The sequence below is a fragment of the Heterodontus francisci genome, chromosome 4 (assembly GCF_036365525.1).
Source record: "Heterodontus francisci isolate sHetFra1 chromosome 4, sHetFra1.hap1, whole genome shotgun sequence".
Taxonomy (NCBI): domain Eukaryota; kingdom Metazoa; phylum Chordata; class Chondrichthyes; order Heterodontiformes; family Heterodontidae; genus Heterodontus; species Heterodontus francisci.
In genome coordinates this window covers 39,023,875-39,045,361 of record NC_090374.1, presented here as the reverse complement: position 1 = coordinate 39,045,361, position 21,487 = coordinate 39,023,875, and the positions used below count along the sequence as shown (strand labels likewise).

Below are 21,487 nucleotides of genomic sequence, written 5' to 3'. Positions count from 1 at the left end.
GTGCCGCTTGGGTGGTTAGAGGGTGGGGGTGGGGTGGCTGGGGGGGGTGTGGGCTGGAGATTGGTATTGTGTGGTGGCCAGCCAATTAACTGCTAGGAGGCGGAGGAGAGGCATCCAGTCAGGTGGTTGTAGCGGTGTGAGGTCACTGGAAGTGCTGGCGCCATGCTTAAAAGGCTACCAGCACTTTGAAAATCAATTCATCAACAAAGAAGCATTAGTGGAAGACCTGAGGAAGAAGGCCTGTCAAGAAATGGCAGATGGAAGATCCCACGTGGCCCCAGGTTTCAGCAATGCCTCCCTGCAGGTTCTCCTCCAGGCTGCTTGGGCAAGGCAGGAAGTCCTCTTCCCCCAGGATGGTAAGAGGAGACCTGCCCGCCAGTCCAAGCAAACATAGTCAGAGATCAGAGAGAAGATCAGCAGCCGTGGGACCGTTCCTTGCACTTGGCTGCAGTGGGTAAGCGGGTTAATAATTTCATGCGAACCGCTAAGGTGAGTGCAACACACATTGCTTTCCTTAGGAGTTTACATGTGGCTATGCGTGGGGATGAGATTGCTGGAAAGGAAATGCCAACACAATCAGCAGCAATGGAGGTGGTGGTGTAATAGTAATGTCACTAGACTAATAATCCAGAGGCCTAGGCTCATGCTAGGAACATGGGTTTGAATCCCACCATGGGAGATGGTGAAATTTGAATTCAATTAATAAACATCTGGAATTAAAAGCTAGGTGACCATGAAACCATTGTTGATTGTTGTAAAAACTCGTCTGGTTGACTCATGTCCTTTTGGGAAAAGAAATCTGCCGCCCTTACCTGGTCTGGCCTACATGTAACTCCAGACCCACAGCAATGTGGTTGACTCTGAAATGCCCTCTGAAATGGCCTATCAAGCACTCAGTTGTATCAAATTGCTACGAAGTCTAAGAAAAGGAATGAAACCGGATGGACCTCTCCCACCCACAGCTTTGACCTGGGCACTGGAAACGACAACGACAATCCCAACCCTCTGGACCCTGCAAAGTCCTCCTTACTAACATCTGGGGGCTTGTGCCAAAATTGGGAGAGCTGTCTCACAGACTATCAAGCTACAGCCTGACATAGTCATATTCACGGAATCATACCTTACAATTTTCCTGACACCACCATCACCATCCCAGGGTATATCATGACCCACCAGCAGGACAGACCCACCACAGGTGGTGGCTCAGTGGTATACAGTCGGGTGGGAATTGACCTGGGAGTCCTCAACATTGACTATAGACACCATGAAGTTTCATGGCATCAGGTCAAATATGGACAAGGAAACCTCCTGCTGATTACCACCTACCGCCTCGCCTTGGCAGATGAATCAGTGATTCTCCATGTTGAACACCAATTAGAAGAAGCGCTGAGGGTAGCAAGGGTACCAAATATACTCTGGGTGGGGGACATCAATGTCCATCAACAAGAGTGGCTTGGTAGCACCACTACTGACTGAGCTGGCCAAATCCTAAAGGACATAGCTGCTAGGTGGGTCTGCGGCAGGTGGTGAGGGAACCAACAAGAGGGAAAAACTTACTTGACCTCATCCTCACCAATCTATCTATCACAGATGCATCTGTCCATTACAATATTGGTAGGAGTGACCACTCCACAGTACTTGTGGAGACAAAGTCCAGTTATCACATTGAGGATACTTACCATCATGTTGTGTGGCACTACAACTGTACTAAATGGGATAGATTTCAAACAGATATAGCAACTCAAAACTGGGCATCCATGAGGCACTGTGGCAGCAGAATTGTATTCAACTGCAATCCGTAACCTCAAGGCCCGGCATATACTCTACCATTACCTTCTAACAGGTGAACCAACCCTGATTCAATGAAGCATGCAGGAAGGCATGCCAGGAGCAGCACCAGGCATACCTACAAATCTGGTGTCAGCCTGGTGAAGCTATAACACAGGACTACTTGCATACCAAACTGCGGAAGCAGCATACAACAGACAGGGCTAAGTGATCCCACAACCAACTGATCAGATCTATGCTCTGCAGTCCTGACACATCCAGTCATGAATGGTGGTGGAGAATTAAACAACTAACAGGAGGAGGAGGCTCCACAAATATCCCCATTCTCAATGATGGGGGAGCCCAGCATATCAGTACAAAAGACAAGGCTGAAGCATTTGCATCCATCTTCAGCCTGAAATACCGAGTGCATGATCCATCTTGGCCTCCTCCTGAGGTCCCCAGCATCACAGTTGCCAGTCTGCAGCCAATCCGATTCACTCCATGTGATATCAAGAAACAGCTGAAGGCACTAGATACTGCAAAGGCTATGGGCCCTGACAACATTCCAGCAATAGTATTGAAGGCTTGTGCTCCAAACCTAGCTGTGCCTTAGCCAAGCTGTTCCAGTGCAGCTACAACACTGGCATCTACCCGGCAATGTGGAAAATTGCCAAAGTGTGTCCTGTCCACAAAAAGCAGGACAAATCCAACCGGGCCAGTTACCGCCCTATCAGTCTACTCTCGATCATCAGCAAAGTGATGGAAGGTATCGTTGACTGTTGACAGTGCTATCAAGCGGCACTCGCTCAGCAATAACCTGCTCACTGATGCACAGTTTGGGTTCCACCAGGGCCACTCAGCTCCTGACCTCATTACAGCTTTGGTCCAAAGGTGAGGTGAGACAAGGCAGCACTTGATTGAGTGTGGCATCACGGACTGGAGTCAATGGGAATCAGGCAGAAAACTCTCTGCTGGTTGGAGTCATACTTAGCCCAAAGGAAGATGGTTGTGGTTGTTGGAGGTCAATCATCTCAGTCCCAGGACATCACTGCAGGAGTTCTTCAGGGTAGTGTCCTAGGCACAACCATCTTCATCTGCTTCATCAAAGACCTTCCCTCCATCATAAGGTCAGAAGTAGGGATGTTCGCTGAATTTTGCACAATGTTCAGCACCATTCACCTTAGGCAAACCTACCTTCACTGTTTAATACAAGCATTGGGAATTCTTACAGTTCCATGTGCTGTAAGATTGGCCTTATTGGCAACCTCGTAAATAGGTCCTGAGCCATTTGCTCACCATGCAAGCTTGATGCTGAAATAGGGTGAATCAAAGACATCCTGCGTGACAATGATTACCCTGATCAGATTATTTTTTGCTTTATATATCACGCAAACCTATGAACAGTGATGTCATTTTTGGCCCTGAAAAGTGCCCAGTTCACCCCAAACTACCCTGGAAGGGTAATGTATCCCAAAAATTTGAGCAAAAGCTGAAGGTAGCTGTTTCACGCTGCTTCTATGCAGTAGCTACATGTGTGGTGTTCGCCACTAACAGGATGCTGCCGTCAAGCCAAAAAGACATCCTGCCTATCACACAAGGTATATAGGCCGTACGTCTCAATGACTGGCGGATCATATCAAACAACATGTCCCTTCCGCTGTTCGCAACAGGCAAGGTACAGGCCATACCCAACAAGCCCATGCTTGCAAAACTCAAAACACAGTGTCCAACATTAGATGTGGTTCCGCGATTGGACAACATTTGCTAAATAATCCTCTGTGTGCCAAGAATTACGCTGACAACCAATTAAAAAGCAGTAGTGCTCGCAGTGTGACACATTTGTGTGTACTGGAAGCTAAATATATTAATACACAGGGCCCTGTTCTTTGCAGACAGAAAGAACATATACAAACATTGCACCTGTTTAAGCTAAACAAAATAAGTGATAGCCATTCGCCAGTTCATTCCTCAGGGCAACGCATTGACCAATCAGAGTCAAGCTGCCTGGTTTAAATTTCAAACAAAGCTTGTTAGTCACTGTAAACTGGTGCATTCTCCAGGGCAACACCTCTACCAATCAGAGTTCACTTGCCAACCAATCAGCACACTCTTCTCATACAGTATAAAGTTGTGCTTTCCCTTACGTTGGTATTCTTGCGATTGTCCTGATGAGTGCAAGACGAAAAGCTTAGAGAACATGTCTCTATTTTCAGCAATACTCAAGTTCTGTACTACCATATGACAATGTGGTTATTTATCATAGTCTTTACTGGAAAGATATCAGCTTGACTCTGTTCTACCTTTCTTGCCTCTGTGTCAGAAGATTGTTGGTGTATGTCCGACTCCAGAAGCTTGGGCATATAATCCAGGCAGACACGTCAGAGTTGTACTGAGGGAGCGGTACACTGTTGGAGGTGCCATTTTTCAAATGAGACATTAAACTGAGGCCCTGTCTGTCCTCTCAGGTGGACATAAAAAATCTGCGGCGCAGTGGCTAGCACCGCAGCCTCACAGCTCCAGCAATGTGGGTTTGGTTCTGGGTACTGCCTGTGAGGAGTTTGCAAGTTCTCCCTGTGACCGCGTGGGTTTCCTCCGGATGCTCCGGTTTCCTCCCACATACCAAAGACTTGCCGGTTGATAGGTAAATTGGCCATTGTAAATATTGCCCCTAGTGTAGGTAGGTAGTAGGAGAATTGAGGGAAGGTGGGGATGTGAGAGGGAAAATGGGATTAGTATAAATGGGTGGTTGGTGTGGACTCATTGGGCCGAAGGGCCTGTTTTGGTGCTTTATCTCTCTATGACTGTTCGAAGATGGGAAGGGAGCTTCTCCCAATGTATTGGCTAATATTTATCCCTGAACTAAAGAATAGTAGTACAAAAGCAAAATATTGTAGATGATGGGAATCTGAAATTAAAAGCAGAAAATGCTGGAAATATTCAGCATATCTTGCAGCATTTATGGAGAGAAGAACGGAGTTAACTAAAAGGTCATTGATCTGAAATGTTAACTCTGGGCTGAATTTGATGGGCCCCCTAGGGACAGGAATGGAGATGGGGGCCCATAAAACTGAGTTGGAAGGTCGGGGGTTGGGGGGAGGGCAAGGAGTGCCCATCGCATTCCCAATGCCTTCCAATTTAGTCCAGGGTGGGGAAGGCCGAGGACAGCCTTCCCACCCCAGGCCAATTCCCACCTCTACCTCAATTTGATAGAAGGCGAAGGGGCCTGCTGTTGCGTGTAGACCTCCTAGTGAGGTTGGAGGTGTACCTCCTTTGGGAGCAATCCAGGGCCCCTGGAAGGCCCCCTGGCAGCAATTGCCACCACCCCCAGAAGACATCCTTCCCACCGTCACTAACCTCACCCCATTGCCAGGACCTGCCTGAATGGCCCTGGTGACCCAGACCCCACTTATATCTCCTACGGTCTTTGACGCCCTCGTGATATGGGCGGCACAGTGGCGCAGTGGTTAGCACCGCAGCCTCACAGCTCCAGGGACCCGGGTTCGATTCTGGGGACTGCCTGTGTGGAGTTTGCAAGTTCTCCCTGTGTCTGCGTGGGTTTTCGCCGGGTGCTCCGGTTTCCTCCCACATCCAAAAGACTTGCAGGTGATAGGTAAATTGGCCATTGTAAATTGCCCCTAGCGTAGGGAGGTGATAGGGAATATGGGATTACTGTATGGTTAGTATAAATGGGTGGTTGTTGGTCGGCACAGACTCGGTGGGCCGAAGGGCCTGTTTCAGTGCTGTATCTCTAAATAAAATAAATAAATAAGTTCACTTCTCTCGGCAGCACACTTTCCCAAGCTGTCCATATCGATAACGAGGCACATGCAAGAATTGCCAAAGCAAGTGTAGCGTTCTGAAGACTTCAAACATCAGACTGGGAATGATGAGGAGTAAGTCTGCCTACCAAACTGAAAGCCTATAAAGCAACAGTCCTGCCCACTCTGCTCTATACATGCAAAACATGGACTGTGTACCACACTGTGTACCAGCTTCATGCCAAGAAGCTCAACCATTTTCAGTTGAGCTGCTTTTGGAAGCTTCTGAAGATTAGATGGCAGGACAAAATACCAGTTACTGATGTGATCACCCAAGCTGGCATACCAAGCATCCACATCATATTGAGACAAGAACACAAGAAATAGGAGCAGGAGTAGACAGTAAGGCCGATTTAGCATGCTTCGCCATTCAATACGATCATGGCTGATCTTAGGCTTCAACCCCATTTTCCCACCCACTCGGCATATCTTTTGATTCCTTAAGAGATCAAAAATCTGTCTGTTCAAGCCTTAATTGTATTCAATGATGGAGCATCCACAACCCCCACAATTGAGTTGGGCTGGTCATGTAGCCAAAGCGAATCTTCTGTGGAGATCTTGAGTCTAGGGTATATCTCATGGTGGTCAATGGGAGTGCTACAAGGACACTCTGAGGACTTCCCTGATGAGTTTTTTTATCAACCCTGTGTCCTGGGAGAAGCTCGCCCAGGATCACTGCATCTGGCACAACCAAATATAAAAGGGTGTGGCCTCCTTCGAAAACAAGTGCATATCAATTGCAGAGAGAAAATGCAGAGAGGAAGTCCTGAGCCAGCAGCTCAACCAAAACTTAATTATCTGGGGTATCCTGCCCTATTAGCAGCAGAACCTTCCGGGCGTAGATTTGCCTTTGCAGTCACCTATGTACCCACTGGAACTCTACCAAACACCCCAGGTGATGGACATGGTCATTTTCACTTCGAAGGACGAACAACCAACTAAGCACCCCACCAACAGGGCCTGCCTAAATGGCCCTGATGACCCCAACCACACTTGCCTCTCCCATGATCTTCGACGTCATTGGTACTGCAGAGCCTCTTGCAGTACCGGCAGTGGCCACTGCTCCCAATAGCGCTGCTGGTACTACAGAGCTGTCAGCCCTCCAATTGGCCGGCAGCTCTGGAGGTGGCAGTTCATCCCTTAAAGGGATGGCAATCCCGATGGTGGGCAGTTAATTGCCTGCCTGCCTAGGAATTGCAACGGGGGTCCGATGGAGGGGCCTGATAGGTTCTCTCCCCTCCTTCTGTCCCACTGTCAGGACGCCCATTGGCAGAATATAATCTGGCCTCTCCACGGATGCTGACAGACTTGCTGAATATTTCCAGTATTTTCTGTTTTTATTTCACTAAAAAACAGAATATTTGGTCACTCATTTCATTGCTCTGGGACTTTGCTGTGCACAAATTGATTGCTACGATTCCTACGTTACAACAGTGATTTCACTTCTAAAATATTTTGTTGGCTGTAAAGCACTTTGCGATGTCCTAAAGTCATGAAAGGCCTTTATAAATACAAGTTCTTTTGTTCTGTCTTTACTAAATTGTTTTTGTGCTGTCACAGCTACATTTGCCAGCTTACAGCCAGCTTAGCTTTCTTGAACAGTCCTTTCTGATTACTTCCTGCAGTAAACTCATTTTGATATCCTGATATGCATCTGCTCTTTTGTTTGTGTTCAGTTAGTGTTGCATTTTGGGCAACTCTATTATAAGAATGTGTAAAGAAAATAAGTTTATTATGGATGGATTTAGTTTCCTAAGGCACATAATATGCAGGAAAACCAGTTTAGCTAAACTGATTTAAGGGAACTCTCCGCAATTAATATTATTTAGTTTATACCTTCAAAAAGCAGAATATGTCCCTCTATATTTCAGTCATTTTTAATGGCTGAATGTGAAGAATAAATATTTAAACATTAGTAACTCTAGAAGGATTATCTTTTCATCTTCAGTGAATTAAACCTCACCATGTGAATAATGGGAACTAGGCCTGATTAACAACAGATGTGCTGTAGCACTTACCAAAAGGTGCAGGTCCTTTGTTATGTGGAAGGGATGTAGGTAACTAAAGGAAATTGGATAATTCAGGCCTACCATGCCACAGGATTAAAAAGAACCAGGCTTCAGGTCACTGGAGATAGAAGTGCAAGATCAGCTCCAAATTTCACAGTTCTCAGATATAATCCACACAGAGGTACAGGCAACAAATTTAGAGGTATAGACTTCATTCAAATGTGGACTTTCCCCACCATGTTAACCAATAAACATATTTCCAGAGTGTCTCGGGCTCCTCTGCTACGCTTAGAATTTTGTCATTAAAAATGGTGTATTCTGGTCGATTTTGAAACACTATTTAATTCCACAATTGATAGGTAGTTAGGGAGTGATTTTCCAAGAACCTACAGGTAGCAGGAAAACTTGACCATTACCAATGCACATGGAAAAATTCCAGGCTTTTCTAATATGCATTGGCAGTTGCCAAAGTTCCTCACCACCAGTGTGATATAATTACACCCTTATTGTAAAAGAAAATGAAGAAATAAATTAGGTTAGTGTTTATCCATAATTGATATATCAACAAAATCATTAGTTCTTCTAAGGCAGCCACTCCTTCTTGGTTAGAGGCACTCTCCTCGCTTTTCATAGGTTGTCTTCTCCCTTCACAAGACAACTATTCCCTAGTCGTAGATATACCTTCCCTCCTAACTCTCTTCCTACTTCATATGCATTCTTCCCTTCTAAGCCCCCATAATTCAGAGGCACCCCATCCAGTTCACTGAGACACTCTCCCCTTTAACCCCTTCTCATTTCACAGTGGCATTCTACCCCAAGTTTAGAAGCACACTCCTCTCTAAGCTTCCCAGTTACCTAAGACACCCTCCTCCTATAACTGCCCCAGCTCACCGTGGCAATCTCCTCCTATAAACCACCCATTAAGAGGGACTTTTCCTCTAATTCCACATTTAAACCTAATTCCACCATCAGACCCGACCACATGATTTCTTCTTCTGACAAGGACGTAGTCACGCACCACATCTTTGCTCATAAAGCAGACTTTCTGAACACACTGCTGAAAGTCATCCAAATTCCAGAAGCAAAAAATCCCATTGAAGTGCAGCAATCTAACCAACCACATCAAGAGCAGGCACAAGAAAGTCAAACAGCCCATTTGTAAGCCTGATGACAGAAATGCTACTGGGCCTAATGGTACAGTGCGCTTGAGTGTTCTTTTAGGGAATTGATTGCTTTCCCAGTGCACCTATTTCAGGAGCGAAGGGAGAAAATTGCCTGAGAAATCAGAAAAATACATGGCATTTCTTCTACTGCCTATTGTATATAGACAATTGAATAAAGTAAACGACAAAGTGTTGCAACATTTGAATTAACTCCTATCTGATCATCCATATCTCTACAGCAATATTGCTGGCTAGCTGTAAACCTGAGCACATCTAAAGCTCTGCTGCCAATGTTGTAACTCGTACCATGTCCCTTTCATCCATCATCCCTGTACTCGCTGATCTACATTAGCTCCCGGTCTGGCAACATTTCAATATTAAAATTCACATCTCATGTTCAAATTGCTCCATGGCCCCCTTATCTCTGTAACCTCCTCCAGCCCCACAACTCTCCAAGAAATCTGCATTCCTCCAACTCCGGCCTGTTTGCGCCCCCCGACTTCCTTCTCCACAGCCTTCAGAATTTTAGAAAGCCTCCACAGCTTTGGAATTCCCTCCCTAAACTTTCTGGCCTCTCCACCTCTCTCTCCTCCTTTAAGACACAGTTTGCTAATGTATCCTTCTTTGGCTTGGTGCAAATTTTTGTCTGATTATTCTCTTGGAACATTTTACTGCATTAAAGGCGCTATGTGAATGCAAGATGTTGTTGCATGCAATAGGCTATGTAAATCTTTGCAATGTCAATTCAGTTCTCCCATAAGCTATCAGGGTTCATTCCATGAAACATTAATTGTTGTTATGATTCTCTCTGGGTACACTCTGTTAGTATGGAGTTTAAAGTAATGCACCGAAAATATGAAATGTTACACGCTATTAAAGGGGAATAATAAAAAGGTTTTAGGTGTCATTATTGATCATTCACTGGAAGTATTCAGTCAAAGTGAATATTGATATAGTGGAATGCATTTTGAGGGCATTTCATTCTAACATTGTAGCAAACTATTTCAGCCTGGTAGAGATCATTGCAAAGACTACATTTGGAATATTTTCTACACTTTGGGGTATTTTCTTTTGAAAATGACATCAGTACACTGCAGAGAAGAGTGACAAAGGTTATTCCTAAATCATGAAGACTCAAAAAAGTGAGTTTATTTTGATTTGAGAGACCTTTACAATCCTGAGAAGCATGCAGTGTATTTAATTTGTAATGCATGTGCAGAATAAAAAATGAGTGTGAAAAATAGTCTGCAGTTCGACTGCAGGTACAGATTTCAGACTGGTAGTTACTCTACCCATTTTCAGCCAGCAGCAACTTGTTTATAATTTCTGGCTGCAATTTGCACGGTCAGATCGAGCAGCAGCCTTTGTGAACACCTGCTTAAACACTAGGGCTCCCCTCCCAGCTCTTAAAAGTGTCAAGAGCACAGGTGAGAATGCATGCATTCTCTGTACATTTAAATAAGCTCTGGGTAGGGTTACAACATGTCCAGCAAGGCTTTTAAAAAAACCTTTGAAAGCACACTGGAGCTATACTGCAGGCATTGTCAAATCAAGCGGCGAGGCTGTCTCTTTGAAGGAGACTCACACGGCTGAACTTTCCCGGCACATTGGAGATGGACTGGGAGGTGGGAGGGCTGGTAATATGGCAGGGGAAGGCATCAGGAGGGGAGCCTGAGGTCTTCCCGCTGCCATGATATGTTGCCAATGGCAGGAACCTTAGCAGCCCACTGTCCGGTCAATTGAACCATTTAATTGCCCAGGTGGGGGTCATGTCATGCCCCCACAGGCATTTTGTTGGTCATGGAAGGGCCCGTTGCTGCATGGGGAGACCACCAGGTAAACCCTGGAAGCCTCCCAGCTGGTACCCGGGGTGGGTGGGGGCTGTGGGGTGGGCCCTCCTTAACAGCCGCTCCATGGCCCACGGAGGCGCCACTGGTGGCAGTGGCCACCCCCATGCCCAAGGTGCCACCACAGTATCAAGCAACAAACACCCCCCCCCCCCCCCCCCCCACCCCCCTGCCCATCCCAATCATCCTGAAACTGTAGCCTCAGCACTGGCCACCACGAGCAATGGCGCTGCTGAGGCTGATGAGTTGCTGACTCTCTGATTGGGCCAGCAGCTCTTGGGGTCGGGCTGCCCACCTCAATCCCGCTGCCCACCTGAGCAGGGTTGGCTCCCGCTTCCGCCCCTGGCGACTTCAGCCTCCCCCGAAAATTTCAGCCCACAGTGTTTCTGGCAGATTCAGATTGGACACTGACTTTGGAAATATATGGCAACTTTTTCAGTAAACTAACTAAAGTTAGAGTATAAACATACCATGACAAGCCTCAAGTGAGACTTGTGATTGGAAGAAACTTTAGAGCCAATTCAATGATCCTATTCTCCCAGTGCAAAGCTGAAATCACAGGAAGCATAGGTCAGATATTGGGGGCTACAATGTTCTTATTTTACTTCCAACCTACACTCCCCTCAAGTGTCACTTCCCGGTTAATCAAACCTATTGATTTATGACTTGGGGTATCGCATAGGTGAAACAGATGTGAAACAAAAGAACTTCATGCCACACTTAATAATTAGTTAGGAAGGCCATTTGGGACCATGGTCAATTGTACATTGTCTGTGGAAGCAAAGGACTTGTTGGGCAAATGAATAACACTTTCTTGTTCCTTACTCACTTATCTTATCAGGTTTACATTCCATTCTAGGCCATATTACAGTCTACATAGAATTGTTCAGCACAGAAGCAGCTCATTGGGCACAACACATCTATGCTGGTGTTTATGCTCTACATGAACTTGCTCCCACCTTACATCATCTCACCCTATCAGCATATCCTCCTACTCCTTTCTCCCTCATGTACTTACTGGTATTCCTTTAACTAATTAATCCTCTTAAATCTAACTAATAATTTAGACTTAAACCTAAATGACTTCAAGTTTCGTAATAAAAATAATGACTGAATTATTTGCAAAACTCACATAACCTTGAATTTCTTACTTACCCAGATAAGTAAAATATGGGGAGATTATGCTGCCGATTCTGGATGCCATGGAACAGGCTCCTAGTCCCATATTCCTCACCACAGTTGGGTACAATTCAGATGAGAAAATATAGATTATTGTATAAACTGCTGTGGCACCAGATTTACCAATCATCACCAATAGAGTGATCACAATTTGAAGAGCTGTAGAAACCAAATTAAACAACAGTTAGTGTGCACTGAAAGCAAATTCAAAATTAGAATCATAGAATGGTTACAGCACAGAAGGTAGCCATTCAACTTGTCATGTCCGTGCCGACTCTTTGCAAGAACAACTCGACTAATCTTGCACCCGGCTTTTTCCTTGTAGCTCTGCAAATTTTTTCTCCTCCAATTCCCTTTTGAAAGTCTCGATCAAACCTGCCTCCACCACACCCTCAGGCAGTGCATTCCATATCCTAACCACTTGCTGCATTTCCTCATGTCACCTCTGGTTCTTTTGCTAATCACTTTAAATCGGTGTTCTCTGGTTCTCGACCCTTTTGCCAATGTGAACAGTTTCTCTCTTTATCTACTCTATCCAGACCGCTCATGAATTTGAAGACCTCTCAAAATCTTCGCTCAAAGGAGAACAACACCAGCTTCATCAATCTATGCACATAACTGAAGTCTCTCATCCCCTGAACCATTCTCATAAATCTGTTTTGCACCCTCTTTAAAGCCTTCACATCCTTCTTAAAGTGTGGTGACTAGAATTGGACACAATACTCCAGTTGAGGCCAAGCTAGTATTTTATAAAGGTTCAGCATAATTTCCTTGTTTTTGTACTCTATGCTTCTATTTATAAAGCCTAGGATCCCATATGCCTTATTGACTGCTTTCTCAACACGCCCTGTCACCTTCAATGATTTGTGCACATATACCCCCAGGTCCCTCTGTTCATGCATCCCCTTAGATAGAGTTGTGTCCTTTATTTTATATTGCCTTTCCTCCACAATGTATCACTTCACACTTCTCTGCATTAAATTTCATCTGCCACATGTCCACCCATTCCACCAGCCTGTCTGTGTTTTCTTGAAGTCTATCACTGTCCTCCTCATAGATTACAATACTTCCAAGTTTTGTGCCATCTGTAAATTTTGAAGTTGTGTCCTGTACACGGACATCTACGTCATTAATATAGATCAAGAAAAGCAGGGGTCCTAATACCAACCATTGGGGAACCCCACTATATACCTTCCTCCAATCAGAGAAACAAACGTTCACCACGACTCTCGTTCCTGTCTCTCAGCTAACTTTGTATCCATGCTGCTACTTTCCCATTTATTCCATGGGCTTCAACTCTGCTGACAAGCTTGTTATGTGGCACTTTATCAAACACCTTTTGTAAGTCTATGTACACCACATCAACCACATTACCTTCATCAACACTTTCCATTACCCTATCAAAAATCTCCATCAAATTAGTTGAACACAATTTGCCCTTAACAAATCCATGCTAGCTTTCCTTCATTAATCCACATTTGTTGAAGTGGCTGTTAATTTTGTCCCAAATTATCATTTCTAAAAGCTGTCCCACCACCGAGTTTAAACTGACTGGCCTGTGGTTGCTGGGTTTATCCTTACACCCTTTCTTGAGCAAGGGTGTAACATTTGCAATTCTCCAGTCCTCTACCACCACCCCTGTACCTAAGGAGGATTGGAAGATTATGGCCAGAGACTCTACAATTGTCACCCTTACTTCCCTCAGTATCCTCAGATGTATCTGGTCTGGTTCTGGTGACTTATGAACTTTAAGTACAGCCAGACTTTCTAATACTTCCTCTTTATCAATTTTTAGCCCATCCACTATCTCAACTGCCTTCTCTTTCATTATGACTTTTGCAGCATCTTCTTCCTCGGTAAAGACAGATGCAAAGTACTCATTTATCACCTCAGCCACACCTTCTGCCTCCATGCGTAAATCCCCTTTTGGTCCCTAAACAGCCCTAATCCTCCTTTTATCACTCTTCCTATGTATATTCCAATAGAAGACATTGGGGTCAGGTTTTTCCCTGTGGGCTTCTGAACCCTGCCATCATGCTGAAATGGGGGTCAGTAACAGCATTTTATGCTCTCCCCTGTGGTGAGTTTAGAGGTGTGGAGCACATTTAATCGGGCAGCATGGTGATGGGTAGGACTATGTTTCCACCCTGATTAAGTCTGTGGCAGGAAGGCCTTCCTGCCCCACCATCAATTGAGGCCCTTAAGGAGCAATTAATGCCCAATTAAGGTCTCTTCCCACTGTCGCTTGTATTAACCCAGCAGCGGGTGGGTCTGTTGCCACGCAGGGAGCACAACAAGCAAACCCGTGCGGATTGCTTGCCGGCTCCTGGGAGGGGTCGCTCATTCAAAGGCACTCAGTGCCTGTTTGAGGGATCAGCATCGGGAAGGGCATGCCTCTTAAGTGCCTGATTGGCTCATTATTAGGCCAGCCTTCCCCAAACGAGGCAACGCAGGTCTCTCGCTAGCTCTCCAGTTGACAGCCTAGACCCTCGTCCCCCCGCCTGGCTGGATATTGTCGCGCTGGTGGGGCTTCCAACGCTGGGCCAAAAAGGCAAGGGGAACCCCGCCTCAGCTTTTTGGAGCCTCCCGGTGTGATTTAACAATTCCCAGGCACTTAATTACCTGGTGTCAGGGTCCCCGCTTCCAAGAGCTGCTGGCCAATCAGAGAGCAGGGAGGTCAGTAGTATTGCAGCTCCACTGGGAGCGGTGGCCACTGCCGGTGCTGTAAAAGGCCTCGGACCCAGGAGCAGCACTGGAGCTTGGACCCAGCAGAGTGGGGTGGGGGGAGGGGTGCAGGTGAGGGTGGACATTTAGTGCAGGGAGTTGGGGGGAGGGGGGGCGGTTCACTTAGGTGGAGTGTTTCCTGGTGGGAGCTTTCTGTGGGCCACAGATGGCCCAAGGAGGAAGATGCCCCCAGCCCACAGGGAGGTCACCTCATTTTACTGGCTTAACTCCCAGCGTAGCGGAGGTGCCCTCACTGCTGGTTAATTTCCAGTGGTCGCAGGAAGTGGCCCTTAAGTGGATGGTCATAGGCCACTTAAGGGTCTCAATTGACCTTTGAGCAGGAAGCTGCATTCAGCCTATCCCGACTAAATTAATGTGCTATACGAAGGTGATGAGCCTTCCGCAACCCACCCCCCCCCCCCACCGCCTCCCATCGATATTCTATGGGCCCCTCACCTCCAAACCAGTCTCCATGGGGCCCATTAAATTCAGCCCATTGTGTTGGAAACAGCTATTTTCCCCAGAGCACCCAGTTAATGACCAGAGGGCAGGCTTGCTGTCCAATTAAAGACGGTGGGTGAGCTCTCGAAATTGGAGAGCCAGTCAGAGGACTTCCAGCTTGAAAACAGCAGCAGGCTACGATGGGAGATAAGTAAGGGAGATGGCGCTTCAAAGTGGAGGTTCCCTCTCCAACTTTTTAAAATGTAAATTAAAAAATGGCCTTTGCAGCCTGGTCATCCACTGTTGTGGGGGGAGAGCCCCTCTACAGGGTAGCCTGCAGCTGCTGCTGAACCCAAGCAGGCAGGGAGGGCCTATCAGCCTCCCTGGAGCACTGGCCTCCCAGTCCTAACAGCTACATTGCCCCCTGCTGCCTCCAGAAACCTGGAGGTCAACTGGAATTTCCCAGTCGACCTCCTTCAATTGGCCTTAATCAACTCTTAACAGGCCTAATTGTCAACCTGCATCATGAGCGTGGGTTGCCCTGCCACAATGCCACAAACCACCACGCCCCCCCCACCCCACCCCACCCCAATCTCGCTTCCGTGAAATTGGTCCAGGGGCAGGAAGGAGCCGGGGAACCAGCGTGCAAGCTGGCAGGGCTATGTTCAGCATCTGCCTACCTCTGCCCATGGCTCTGTCGGGCGCTCAAAATCCAGCCCCTTGGATTCCCTTTTATGTTCGCTTCCAGTACATTCCTCTAGTCTGTCTTTGCTGCTCTTATTTCTTTTTTCACTTCCCCTCTGGGCTTTCAATATTCAGCCTGGTTCACACTTCTATTATCAACCTGACATTGCCATACGTGCCCTTTTCTGCTTCATCTTACTCTCTATTGCTTTTGCCCCACCTTTCCCCCTCACGGCAATGTATCTTGATTGTACCCAAACTATAGCCAAATTATCTCCTCTTTAATGGAAACCGATTGTTCAATTACAGTTTGGCCTGTCAACCTTTAATTCCAATTTATCTGGGCCAGATCTGTTCTCATCCCATTGAAATTGCCTCGCCCCCACCCCCCCAATTAATTATTTTTACTCTGGATTTCCTTTTGTCCTTTTCTATAGTCAGCCTAAACCTTATGATACTATGATCACTGTCCCCTAAATTTTCCCCTTGATCCACTTGAGTCACCTCATTCCCCAGAACCAGATCCAGCAATGCCTCCTTCCTCGTTAGCCTGGAAATGTTGATGTAGAAGATTCTGCTGACACAATTTAGAAACTCTTCCTCTTCTCTGACCTTTTCATTACCACTATCCAGTCTATATTAGGATAATTAAAGGCCCCCATTATAATTACTCTATAGTTTTTACACCTCTCTGTAATGTCCTTGCAAATTTTTCCTCTATATCTTTTCCACTAGTTGGTGGCCTATGGTATATACCCAGTAGTGTAATGGTACCTCTACTGTTTCTGAGTTTTAATCAAATAGATGCTGTCCCTGACTCCTCTAGGACATCCTCTCTCTCCAGCACTGCAACATTCTTTATGCAACATATCCTTAATCAATACTACCACCCCTCCTCCTTTCTTTCCTTCCCAATCTTTCCTGAACACCTTGTTTACAGAAATATTTAGTACCCAGTCCTGCCCTTTTTTTGATCCAGGTTTCCATTATCACCACAACATCATATCCCATATGGCTACCTGTGCCTGCAATTCATGAACCTTATTTACCACACTCCGTGCATTCACATACATGCACAGTAAACTAAATTGCCTTCCCTCTTACTCCAACCGCACTTAATATCTTACTATTTCTTTCTCTTGTGCTATCTGTCTCTCCCAATTCTTTGTGCACCTTGTTTTTCCTCCCTAGTGTTACCTCCTGGTTCTCATTCCCCCTGCCATGTTAGCTTATACCCTCCCCAATAGCTCGAGCAAACTGCCTTGCAAGGACATTGATCCCGGGTCTGTTCAGATGTAACTCGTCCAGCCTGTAGAGGTCCCATCTCCAGCAGAACAAGTCCTAATGTCCCAGGAATCTAAAACTCTCCCTTCTGCACCATATCTCCAGCCACACATTCGTCTGCTCTATCCTCCTATTTTGATACCAGCATGTGGCAGGAGGAGTATTCCAGAGATTACTACCTTTGAGGTCCTGCTTGCTAGTTCATTTTCTAGCTGCCTGCAGGACCTCACCCCTCTTTCTACCTACGAACATACGAACATATGAATTAGGAGCAGGGGTAGGCCACTCGACCCCTCGAGTTTGCTCCGCCATTCAACAAGATCATGGCTGGTCTGATTGTAACCTCAACTCCACATTCCCATTTACCGCCAATAACCTTTCGCCCCTTGTTTATCATCAACCTATCTACCTCTGCCTCAAAAATATTCAAAGACTCTGTTTCCACCACCTTTTGAGGAAGAGAGTTCCAAAGACTCACAACCCTCTGAGAGAAAAGATTCCTCCTTATCTCTACCTTAAATGGGCGGCACCTTATTTTTAAACAGTGACCCCTAGTTCTAGATTCTCCCACAAGTGGAAACATCCTTTCCACATCCACTCTGTCAAGACACCTCAAGATCTTATATGTTTCAATCAAGTCACCTCTTACTCTTCTAAACTCCAGCAGATACAAGCCGAGGCTGTCCAACCTTTCCTCATAAGACAACCCGCCCATTCCAGCTGTTAGTCTACTAAACCTTTTCTGAACTGCTTCCAACGGATTTACATCCTTCCATAAATAAGGAGACCAATACTGTACACAGTACTCCAGATGTGGTCTCACCAATGCCCTCTATAGCTGAAGCATAACCTCCCTACTTTTGTATTCAATTTCTCTCGCGATAAGTGATAACATTCTATTACCTGACCTAATTATGTGCTGTACCTGCATACTAACCTTTTGTGATTCATACACGAGGACACCTAGATCCCTCTGCCTTTCAGTACTCTGCAATCTCTCACCATTTAGGTAATATGTTTCTTTTATATTCTTCCTGCTAAAATGGACAATTTCACATTTTCCCATATTATACTCCATTTTCCAGATCCTTGCCCACTCACTTAACCTATCTATATCCCTTTGTAGCCTCCTTATATCCTCTTCACATTATACTTTCCTAACTATCTTTGTGTCATCAGCAAATTTAGCAACCATACCTTCGGTTCCTTCATCCAAGTCATTTATATAAATTGTAAAAAGTTGAGACCCAGCACTAATTTCTGTGGCACACCACTCGTTACATCTTGCCAACCGGAAAATAACCCATTTACGCCTACTCTCTGTTTCCGGCTAGCTAGCCAATCTTCTATCTATGCCAATATGTTACGCCTACACCATGAGCTTTTATTTTCCACAATAACCTTTGATGTGGCACCTTATCAAATGCCTTTTGGAAATCTAAGTACAATACATCCACTGGTTCCCCTTTATCCACAGCACATGTTACTTCTACAAAGAACTCCAATAAATTGGTTAAACATGATTTTCCTTCCACAAAATCATGTTGACTCTGCCTGATTACCATGAATTTTTCCAAGTGCCCAAGCGTCTTTAATAATAGCTTCTGACATTTTCCTTATGACAGATGGTAAGCTAACAGGCCTGTAGTTTTCTGATTTCTATCTCTCCTTTTTTGAATAAAGGAGTTACATTGGCTATTTTCCAATCTTATGGAACCTTCCCAGAATCTAGGGAATTTTGGAAAATTAAAAGCAATGCATCAACTATCTCACTAGGCACTTTTAAGACCCTAGGATGAAGTCCATCAGGACCCAGGGACTTGTCAGCCCGCAACTCCAACAATTTGCTCAGATTGGTACCAATATGGACCACGACTGCTGGCTGTTCATCCTCCTCCCTCAGGGTGCTCTGCCACCTCTCAGTGACATCCTTGACCCTAGCACCAGGGAAGCGACATACCATCCTGTATTTACACCTGCAGCCGCAGAAACACCTGTCTCTTCCTCTAACTATAAAATCTTTTATCACTATTACTTTCCTAATCTTCTTCCTGCCAAAATTATTTGATTGCATCAACTGTTTTGTAATTTCTTTTATTTAAAACCAAAATGCGCACAAAAACAAACTGCTCCAACAGAAGGTAGCATTTCCTTCCTTTAAACTGGTAGAAACGAGTTCCACCCTAAATTTCTGCCAATCTCCACCCAGATTATTCAAATTCTGTGTAAAATTCAGCATGCAATTTCTAGGTGTTTCAAATTATGCTCTGGAGTGCCATCATATTTTAGTGGAGTCTGTATCCATTTATTTTCAATACCCATGCATATGATACCCCAAATTAGACCTCCCTTCAACGTGCACACATTTGTATAGATTACTCCTAAAATAATTTATATTGCTTTTATCACCTATAAACTTTGGGGAGCCAAGGGCGGCGGCACAGGAACATTGGCAGCTGGCTAGTGGGTTGCCAGGGACTGGAGGGAAATGGGAAGTGGGCTGCATAGAAGCAGAATGAGTTGGCTGCATAGATACAGTGAGGACCCTGGGAGTTAGTTGCAGAAAAGAAAGATAGCTGGAAAGTTGGTGCAGGAGGGAGGGCTTTAGAATCCTTTGGCACTGGGATCAGTTTTGGAGAAGGTGGGACCTGTACAAGCCAAATGGGTTGCACCTGAACAGAGCTGGGACAAATGTCATTGCAAGGTGATTTGCTAGTGATATCAGGGAGGGTTTTAACTAATTTGGCAGGTGTGTGGGAACCAGGAGATAATGCAAGAGAGGAACACCAAGGTGCACAGAGAGTTGGAAGAGACAGATAGCACTAGAGTAGGAAATAGCAAAGTATTAGGTGGGGGCAGAGTGAGAGTGTTAGACAATACTAGGGAAGGGAGTAGTTCCATATTCGATGGCAGTGGACTGAGAAGGACTACAAGGAATGCAAAGACAGGATTGCAATGCACATATGTAACTGCACAAAGTGTGGTGAATCAGGTTGGTGAGCTACAAGCACAAATAGTACAGGAATATGATGAAGTGGCAATAACGGAAAAGTGGATTAAAAATGGCAAGGACTGGGCGCTTGATACACAAGGATATAAAGTGTTCAGAAAAGATAGAGAAGGAAAATAGAGAGGTGGGGTGGCAATACTAATTAGAGAAGACATTGCAGTGCTGGAAAAGGAGGAAGTCCTTGAAGGGGCAAGGACAGAATCCATTTGGTTAGAGTTGAGGAGCAAAAAGGGTATGATCACAGTACTAGGGGCATTCTATAGGCCTCCAAATAGTGAGAGAGATAGAGGAGCAAATCTGCAGGGAAATCACAGAGATATGCAAGAACTATGGAATGATGATATTGGATGACTTTAATTACCCAAATAACGATTGGAATAATTCTAGAGTAAAGGGCAAGGAGGGGAAGGAATTTCTAAAATGTGTTCAGGAGAAATTCCTTGATTAGTATGTTCCCAACCCAACTAGAGAGGAGGCATTGCTGAACCTGGGAAATGAGGTGGGCCAAGTGGACCAAGTGTCTGTTGGGGGAGCACTTGGGTAAGAGTGTATCACAAGATTTAAACTAGTAATGCAGAATATCAAGGAACAAAATAAGGTAGAATGTCGAGATTGGAAGAGGGCTAATTTCAATGAAATGAGAAGGGTTGAATGGAACCAAAGACTGGAAGGAAGAGCTGTATTGGAAGATTGGTTAGTAAAGCATATGGGATCTAGGGCTTCATAAATAGAGGCGTTGAGTACAAAGGCAGGGAGGTTATGCTGAACCTTTATAAAGCTCTGGTTAGGCCCCAACTGGAGTATTGTATCCAGTTCTGGTCATCACAGTTCAGGAAGGATGTGAGAATCCTTGAGAGGGTGCAGAGGAGATTTACCAGAATGGCTCAAGGGATGGAAGATTTTAGTTACAAGGTTAGGTTGGAAAAGCTGTATTTGTTCTACTTAGAACAAAGGAGATTGAGGGGAGATTTAATAGCATTGAACAAGATTATGGCAAGCTTAGGTAAGTCAGACAAGAAAAACTGTTCCCATTAACAAATAGTACACAGACTAGGGGACACTGATTGAAAGTTTTTGGCAAAAGATGCAGGGGGAATATGAGGAAGCACTTTTTTACACAGCGGGTGGTAATGACTTGGAACTCAAGGATGGTGGAAGGAAGGATAGATACATAGAGAGATATACCACCGAAACAAGCCCTTCTGCCCACTGAGTCTGTGCTGACCAACAACCATCCATTTATACTAATCCTTGCATTAATCCCATATCCCCTACCACATCCCCACAATTCTCCTACCACCTACCTACACTAGGGGCAATTTACAATGGCCAATTTACCTATCAACCTGCAAGTCTTTGGCTGTGGGAGGAAACCGGAGCACCCGACAGAAATCCACACAGTCACAGGGAGAACTTGCAAACTCCACACAGGCAGTACCCAGAATCGAAGCCAGGTTGCTAGAGCTGTGAAGCTGCGGTGCTAACCACTGTGCTACTCATTGTTGGCCAATTGCTGCCCAGGATGATCAATGAGTTTAAGAGGAAGTTGGACGACCAC

General features: G+C 45.4%; 1 protein-coding gene across 1 annotated transcript in view; it reads right to left on the bottom strand.

Moving 5' to 3' along the window:
• Positions 1 to 21,487, bottom strand: part of LOC137368641 (organic cation/carnitine transporter 2-like) — a 161,010-nt gene that overhangs the window by 35,196 nt on the left and 104,327 nt on the right. The window contains exon 8 of the mRNA XM_068028781.1: positions 11,763 to 11,945. Within this exon, the coding sequence (XP_067884882.1) occupies positions 11,763 to 11,945 (183 nt within the window). The remainder of the gene's footprint in view (positions 1 to 11,762; positions 11,946 to 21,487) is intronic.